This window comes from Nannospalax galili, unplaced genomic scaffold (assembly GCF_000622305.1).
Source record: "Nannospalax galili isolate Female #2095 unplaced genomic scaffold, S.galili_v1.0 scaffold660, whole genome shotgun sequence".
NCBI lineage: Eukaryota > Metazoa > Chordata > Mammalia > Rodentia > Spalacidae > Nannospalax > Nannospalax galili.
Window position 1 is genome coordinate 1,129,467 of NW_008349073.1, and position 8,636 is coordinate 1,138,102.

At 40.7% G+C, this 8,636-nt stretch overlaps 1 protein-coding gene and 2 pseudogenes across 4 annotated transcripts in view; 1 reads left to right on the plus strand and 2 right to left on the minus strand.

Moving 5' to 3' along the window:
• Positions 1–8,636, minus strand: part of Ahcyl2 (adenosylhomocysteinase like 2) — a 203,413-nt gene that overhangs the window by 23,363 nt on the left and 171,414 nt on the right. For all 4 annotated transcript variants that reach the window (XM_008846362.2, XM_008846361.2, XM_008846365.3 and 1 more), the window contains exons 7-8: positions 6,724–6,830; positions 4,266–4,382 (exon numbers count right to left, since the gene is read on the minus strand). In XM_008846362.2, the coding sequence (XP_008844584.1) occupies positions 4,266–4,382; positions 6,724–6,830 (224 nt within the window). The remainder of the gene's footprint in view (positions 1–4,265; positions 4,383–6,723; positions 6,831–8,636) is intronic.
• LOC103744580 lies at positions 3,184–3,720 on the plus strand (annotated as a pseudogene).
• On the minus strand, positions 5,958–6,632 carry LOC108491459 (annotated as a pseudogene).

Consider the following 8,636-nt stretch of genomic DNA (forward strand, 5'->3'; position numbering starts at 1 on the left):
AGTGTGTCAACTTGACACACCTGGGTTGAGGGAGCCTCAATTGGGGAATTCCCTTCATTGGACTGGCCTGTGGCCATGTCTGTGGGTATTTTCTTGATTGATGTGGGAGGGCCCAGCCCACTGTGGGTAGTGCCACCCCTGGGCAGGGGCCAGGGGAGCAAGCCAGTATGGCCTGTGCTCCAGCTCCTGCCTCCAGGTTCCTGCCCTGAGTTCCTACCTTGGGCTCCCTGATGAACTGCGACCTGGGAGATGTAAGCTGATAAATCCTTTCCTCCCCAAGCTGGTATTGGTCAGAGTGTTTTGTCACAGCAATGAAGAAAACAAACCAGAATACCAGTTAAATGTGGGGCTTTCTGTTCAGTGAAGAGGTGACTCTGGCTGGGCTACTACTACATATGAAAGTCATGGATTAGGAGAGTGGTCTTGCAGTGGCCAGCACGCCAAGGAGAATCAGGAGTCTCTATTTTGGGGCCTTCTTTCCTTTGATCACCTTCCTTGAGCTTTTTCTCATTTCTTCCCAAAGGAAGGTACTCTCTCTTTGTGACTAAAATGGCTATTGTGGCATGGAAACTTCATCTACACTGCTTCTCTGCAAACAACAGCTACACACATGGATGGGTTATGCAGTGATTTTCCTATGATCTTAGGGGCTCAAATCAGCCTCAAGGATAAAGGAAAGAAAAGATCTCAATTCAGGAAGGATTTTTTGGGGGGACAGAACTACAGAAGGTTAATCATCAATACCTTCCTCTCATATAGATGCTAAATCCATTCCTCTCATATGGATGTCCTGTCCTTGAAGTTTTGGTTTTTGAGACAGGGTCTCATGTAGCACAGGCTGGCCTCAAACTTGTTATGTAGAAGGGAATGGACTTGAATTCATCCTCCTTCCTCAGCCTCCTGAGTGCTGGATTACAGATGTGCGCCACCATGCCCAACTCCTACTACAGTTGTCTCTGAAGCAGTTTACCTATCCATCCTTTCATCTCTCTTTGCTGTCAGCTCCACTGAGAACAACTGCCCTTGACCCAATTGCAGTTTTCACTGTCTGCAGGTACCAAGGAGTTCTTACCACTGAGTATGTCTATGGTGACTAGCTGGTGTTTTCCCGTTTCTTTTTTGTGTAACTTGAACTTTTGTTCTACTGCTTCTGTCACTGTCACCCGTCCTTCCCAACTTTAAGAATATTTCTTTAAAAAAAGCTAAACTACGGTTTGGAGGGATTCTGTCCATTTTTCTAGTATAGGGCACCTTAATGCTTTTTTTTTTTTTGGTCTTTTTGAGACAGGGTCTCCTTGTAGCCCCAGCTGGCCTGGAACTCACTATGTAGACCAGGCTGGCCTTGAACTCACAGAGATCCGCCTGCCTCTGCCTCCTGAGTGCTGGGATTAAAGGTGTGCGCCACCACGCTCAGCCCTTAATGCATTTTTTACTGAACCTGGTAAAGTTGGTATAGTCCAACTTGAAGATCACAGACCTGAGAATTAAAAAGACTGAAAATACATGTGGACATAGGGATAGCCTATATGCTAAGAATGTACTCAAATGTTCAATCTACCCGATACTACTATTGATTCTATAATAATACAATAATAAGAATTAGAATTTGCATTGAACATTCCATCAAATCAAAAAGATTCCAAAACAAGGCAGGCATGGCGGTGCATACCTTTAGTCCTAGCACTCGGGAGGCAGAGGCAGGCAGATCTCTGTGAGTTCAAGGCCAGCCTGGTCTATATAGTGAGTTCTAGGCCAGGTGGGGCTATAGGGAGGCCCTGTCTCAAAAAAAAAAAAAAAAAAAAAAATCCAAAGCAGAGAGCATCCCAAAGATCTAATTTAGTCTAAAGCTTATTTTACAGAGCGCTCTAGAAAGACAGGCAAAGTGTTAGATATGGTGGTACATGTAGTCCTTTAGAAAACTTAAACAGATTATAATAAAGAAGCCAGACTGGGCTATACAGCAAGTTCTAGGCCAGCATGGCCTACATTGTGAAACCCTATTTATTTATTTATTTATTTATTTATTTATTTATTTATCTATTTTGTTCTTTTTGAGACAGACTAGCCTGGAACTCGATATATAGATCAGGCTGGCCTTGAACTCACAGAGATCTGCCTGCCTCTGTCTCCCAAGTGCTGGGGCTAAAGGCGTGGGCCACCATGCCCAGCCAATAAACTTTTTTTTTTTTTTTTTAAGAGTAAGGTAACTAACATTGAACGACTTACTTATCTCAATTAACCCCCACAATAACTCTAAGAAGCAGGTCATAAAGTTGACGTTTCACAGAATGAGGAAACATGCAGAGGTTGAGTAGCTCATCAAAGGAACTACAGTTAATAAATAAATAATAGAACCACTATTTAAACTGGTGTCTTTCTGGATCAAGCGCCCGTGGTGTCACTACTCAAACTGATTGGTTAGGAATGTGGCCCACAGAACCTCTCTTCACTTTTCTATTAATCTATATGTGATAGAAATATTCCACTTGCATATCTAAGCCATTTTAATGGTTTCCCTTAGAAAATTACTTAGGGGCTATGATTTGGATCCAGAATATTCCCCAAAAGGTTCATTTAATAAAGGCTTGACCCCTAGCTTGGTACTATGGGAGGTGATGAAAACTTTAAGAGATAGAATCTAGGGGCTGGAGAGATGGGTCAGAGGTTAACAGCACTAACTGTTCTCGCAGAGGTCCCAGGTTCAAATCCCAGCATCCACATGGCAGCTAACAACAATCTGTAACTCCAGTTCCAGGGGATCTGACACCTTCTTCTGATCTCCACAGGCACTGCACAACACGGGTGCACTTACATACAATGCAGGCAATACACTCATACATATAAAATAAAAATAATAAATAAAATATTTTAAAGTAGAGTCTAGTGGGAGGCCTTTCAGAAATTGGGGGGCATGCCCTTGAAGAATGAGGAGTCCTAGCTCCTTCCTCTTACTCTCTTTTCATGTCCTAGTCATGAAGTGATCTACTTTGTTTCACCCCATGCTCCCTCCCTACCAAAAGCAATGGGCATCTAACCATAGACTGAAACTTTTAAAACTCTGAGCCAAAATCAACCACTTATTTTAAAAACTTGATTTTCTCAGGTACTTATTTGTAACTTATAACAGAAAGCTGACTGTAAACCCAAGGGTCTACCTAGCAACAATGAAGGAATGTCAGAATACAAGAATGGAAACAGAGCTGAGTACTGGAAGAACACAGTACTTGGTATATATTAAAAGTGGCTCTTTCCCTCGGACAGTGATGGCTGTGAGCAGTGCAGCCACGGTCAAGATTAAGGCTTGGGACCTTCCTGGCAAGGAGTAGAAGGAGCTGCTGAAACAGCAGGCGGATCTGAAGGTGGAACTGTCCTAGCCACCTGTTGCTAAAGTGGTCCAAATTCTTTAAGATCCGAGTTGTCCAAAAATCTATTGCCTGTGTCCTCACCGTCATTAACCAGACTCAGAAAGAAAACCTCAGGAAATTCTACAAGGGCAAGAAGTACAAGTCCCTGGACCTGTGGCCTAAGACAAGAACCATACACCGCTGGTTCACCAAACATGAGGAGAAGCTGAAGACCAAGAAGCAGCAGCAGAAGGAGCAGCTATACCCACTGTACAAGTACATGGTCAGGCCTGAGGTCGCTGCAGTTTGCAATAAGACACAAAACTGGCTGGAAAAAAAAGTAGATTTTGAAGTTCATGGTGGTGCATGCCTTTAATCCCAGCACTCAGGAGGCAGAGGCAGGCAGATCTCTGTGAGTTCAAGGTCAGCCTGGTCTACATAGTGAGTTCTAGGCCAGCTGGGGCTATAGGGAGACTCTGTCTCAAAAAGACCAAAAAAAAAGTGAATTTTGTCAGACTTGGAATTGTTATAGAGCTGAAAAACTAGAAATGCCTTTGGGAATTAATTTTTTGCTTACCACAAGTTTCTAGACGGCCAGGGAATTATGTAACAGTTACAACATAAGAATTTTAAGATATATGAGAGCCAGGACACATGACGTGGAATAGGGTCCAAATCATCTTTATACTATTTTAATAACTCTGAAAGGATCATAAAGTAAGAACTATGCTTATCAATAGGAGATAAGTCTTCTTTAAGAGAAAGAGATTTTCTTGTAATAGCAATATAAGTCTGGGTTATAAAATATTGGGCATGATAAGGTGAAAACATATGAAACAGTTCCAGAAATAACCAAAACCAAAGAAAAATTAGAACCTAAACTCAATAACCCAAGTTAATGTCAAAGATAATAAACATTACCCATCAAGAATTGATTCACGGCAACAGTAGAGGTTATCAAATTTCTGTTTAGTGACTGAGTCATTGACATTCATGGCTGGAACACACAGTTTCCCAGCTTTGGACAGTTGGTACAGCCTGGGGATGAAGAATGTAAAGAGACATTACAATCTATTGTTGGTTTCATATCAGATCCCAGAAATACATTGACTGGGCATGAGAGCATAAGACATGACTAATTTCACCCTTCTAGACAGTATTGAGAAATAGAAACTGTGTTTCTAGAGGCTTTATACAGCTTATCAATAAAGATCTCATTAAAAAAATCATGTAGGAGCTGGGTGTGGGATTACATGCCTGTAATCCCAGCTCTTGGCAGGCAGAGGCAGGTGGATCTCTGTGAGTTCAAGGCCAGCCTTGTTTACATAGTGAGCTGTAGGCCAGCTGGGGCTACAAGGAGACCCTCTCTCAAAAAGACCAAAAAAAAAAAAATCATGTAGGGAAAAAAAAAATCTTTGACTTAAAAAAATTTAGGACTTTAAAAGTAAAATTTTAAATTCATATAAATTTTATGCCCCATTTTAGTGATAAAAGAAGTAATTTTGGGGCTAAAGAGATGGCTTAGCAGTTACAAGCAAGGCTCAGAAGTTAAGAGCTTCCTTCTCTTGTAAAGGACCAGAGTTCAGTTCCCAACATTCACACCAAGTAGTTCACAACCACCTGCAACTCCAACTCCAAGGGATCCGACACTCTCTTCTGGTCTCCAAAGGTAACTGCACACATGTGACGTGCATTCACACAAACATATATACATAAATAAAAATAAAAATGAATCTTAACTTTCCAAGTCTCAAATTCATAATCTCAATATTTAAGACCATAAATATGCATATCTATCATATATGAGTTTTAAACTGAGTCCATTAAAAATGAACAGGATTTGTTTTATTAAAAATTCATCACTGGGCTGGTTGTGGTAGCACATTCCTTTACTCTCCTTTAATCTCAGCACTTGGAAGGCAGAGGCAGGAGGATCTCCTTGTGAGCTCAAGGCCAGCCTGGTCTACACAGTGAGTTCCAGGACAGCTGGGGCTACAAGGCGACCCTGTCTCAAAAAGATTTGAGAAAAAAAAAAAAAAGTCACTCTTGGCCTGGCAAGGTGGCTCAGTAGTTACCTACTGAGGTACCTGTTGCCAAACCTGATGACTTGAGTTTTTATCTGCAGAGCCCACATGGTAGAAACAGAGAAATGATTCCTACAAGTTGTTCTCTGATTTCCACATGTGTACTGTGGCACTGACACACATAAATAAATAAAAATATCTAATCATTAAAAAAAAAAAATCATCCCTTTCTATGAATCTGAAGGTATAGGCTATAATCTTGTATACTCAAGAAGATTATAATACACTAAAGCAGTCATGGTGGCTTATTTAGAATTTATTTGCCTAAAGATTTATTTCATACTTTAAATTTTTTATGGGTAACAGAAAACAGAAATGATTCCAATTTTATTCAAAGAATTACACTCATTTTTTAACAGATCCCTAAATCCTTGCTGTCTATCAGTATATGAGCTCTGTGAAGGCACAGGTCTTTTTTTTTTTTTTAAATCAGTTTAGATACCATCAATTTATTATAAAATGGAGGCACAGAAATTATATACATGATGAAATATTTCAGAACTTTATGAATAAGCCACTTCATGTGATGTCATTTCAACAGTGATTTCAATCTTTCCAAAAGACATACTTTCCAGGACTTTCCATTTCTTGGAAATACATACTTTCCAAGACTGTCTCCATCTATAAATGAGAAATAATCCTTTTCATCTAGAACTACTTTGGTGCCTCTGTATTCTAGAAGAAGAACTCTGTCTCCAACTTCCACACTAACTGCTTGAATCTCCACCCTCATCTTCAGAGCCCAATCCAACAGCTACAATTGTTGCTTACAGTACTTTTCCTTGAGATTTTTCTGGAAGCATAATACCACCTTTGGCTACAGTTTCAGCTGTACGCCTTTCAACCAATATTTTGTCAAAAGTGGAAGACACTTTCTAAATACCTGACCTGCCAAGACTCTTACCAAAACAGCTCAGATTCTGCTCTCTCTACAAGACAGCTGCAGTCTGGCCACAGGAAACATGAAAAATGTATCTGTTTGTCTACTGTTAGACCTCTAGCACATTAAACATTGTAACAGCTCAATAAATATTTGTTGAACAAATTAATTTGTCCCAAAAGAACAAGTAGTCATTGCATTATAATGACAAGAAATCACGAGGACCCCACTTATTCCTCCATCTGTGCCCCATCACTATTTTAAGTTTGTAATTTGTGTCGTTACTTAAAAAAAAGTGTTCAGGCTCAGATCTTCTTACCTCATAGCAGGCTCCAATTTTTAGCATAATGTGTTATACAGACATATGATTACTAGATTATATATCTAAGCTAAGGATGACTATGTTAAATCTTACCTATGGACTCCAGTAACACTCTCCTCAACTATGCCCTTGATTTTCTTGAACATGTTGGGATACTTTTTATAAATCCAGTGAGTAAGATCTCCTCCATCATCCAGTATCTGCAACAGAAGCATCAGGAATGTCATTCATCTTGCAGAAGGCTTAGGTGTCAATGATTTTTAGGGTCCTGTATTCCAATTTGTAATTACTGACATACAGATATTACAAATTTTTCCATATAGTTATACAATGTAACTTAAAGCCAGAGTTAATATACTAATCTACCAAATAGTAATTATATTCAAATAAAAGACTAGGTGCAAGAAGGGTTAATTGTAATTCTTATAGTCAAATGAACCTCCCACATGACAGATCTACTTATACAGTAGATATATTCAAAACACATAGCAACACAATGAGAACTTTCTTACACTCAGCTTAAGTGGCTGTCTAGACCACTAGCTCTTGAATATACTACAGACCTTCTGAAAACTAATTTCTAACTGCTGATTTTAGTACTTTAAATAAATTCAGCTAAGGTTTAGTTTAAATAAAAGTACAGATAATTAGTCTCTCAGAACAACAGCTTTTAAAACTGTAGTTGTTAATCCTTTACTTCTCACAAAGCACAGGCATGCTCCCACCCAATATATCAGGCAGTACTGGAAGGTTTTGCCTAGCTCAACCTCATACTCTGTATAAGCCAAATTAAAAATAACCAGGGAACTGTGCACCATGTAGGTGTGCAAGCATGCCTCTGAACAGCTCATCATTATTTCAGGTTGGGATTAAAGATAAATACAATGAATGCTGTGCCCAATGGGGCTTTCATCAGCAAGGGGAAGTTTCTGAATTATAAATAAGGCATGAAGCAGTGGCATGTAGCCCTGTACTGGACTGTCAGACATGTATCCAGGAACTTTCCAAATTGTTATAACCATCCTCCTGGAAAGTCCCTCAAGCCAACTGTAACAGTCCAGTAGAACTGAGTTGTCCTCTGCTGGCATGCATCCATTTTACCCTTCTACGGTATCAACACTACCAAAAATGTCATCCTGAACCCCAGGGCATCCAAAATCCCCAACTTCAGGTATACCATCTTATTTCTTATTTTGCTTCTCTTCCAGTTACTTATTTTCTCTGATTCAACCAAATCTTGCCTGAAGCTGGGTATGGTGGTGTACATCTTTAATCCCAGAGGCAGGGGGATCTCTGTGAGACTGAGGCCAGCCTGGTCTTCAAAATGAGTTCCAGGCCAGGTTCCAGATACAGGAAAATGGGGCTGGAGAGATGGCTCAGTGGACAAGAGAACAGGCTGCTCTTCCAGAGTACTGGGGTTTCAGTTCCTAGGATCCACAGTGTCTGAAAACCATCTGTAACTCCAGTTCCAAGTGATCTCATGCTCTCTTCTGGCCTCTTTGGGCATTGCACACACACACTGAAAAAGACTAGGCGCCATGAGTACTCATGAGCCCACATGTTTAAAATTGACAAAAACCAGGACCAGCCTTATCAAAAGGCTGCAAGACGGGCAGGCGCCGGTCAAGCTTCACAGATCAAGCCATAAACAAGTTTTACGGGTAGAACTCCTGACCACCCTGAGGGCCCGATACCAGGAAATCAAGGGAAAAACACCTGTGCCTCTGAGGTCACCTCCCATTTAGCAATCCCACTTCCCCTTAGCCCCGGCCCTTACCCCATATCTCTGCATACTTTTGAAATTATTGTGTGTGTGTTTGAATTAACCAATAACTGCTCTTCTGCTTCTGTACCCTGCTTCTGCTCTATAAAAACTGCCAAACCCCAACCTGGGGTGTGCAAGTCCTCCGAGGAGACTCTGTGCCCACAGGTACCTGTGTATCAAATAAACCTCTTGCTGTTGCAACCCGAAAGGCTGACTTGTCCTCAGTGGTCTCACTCTTACA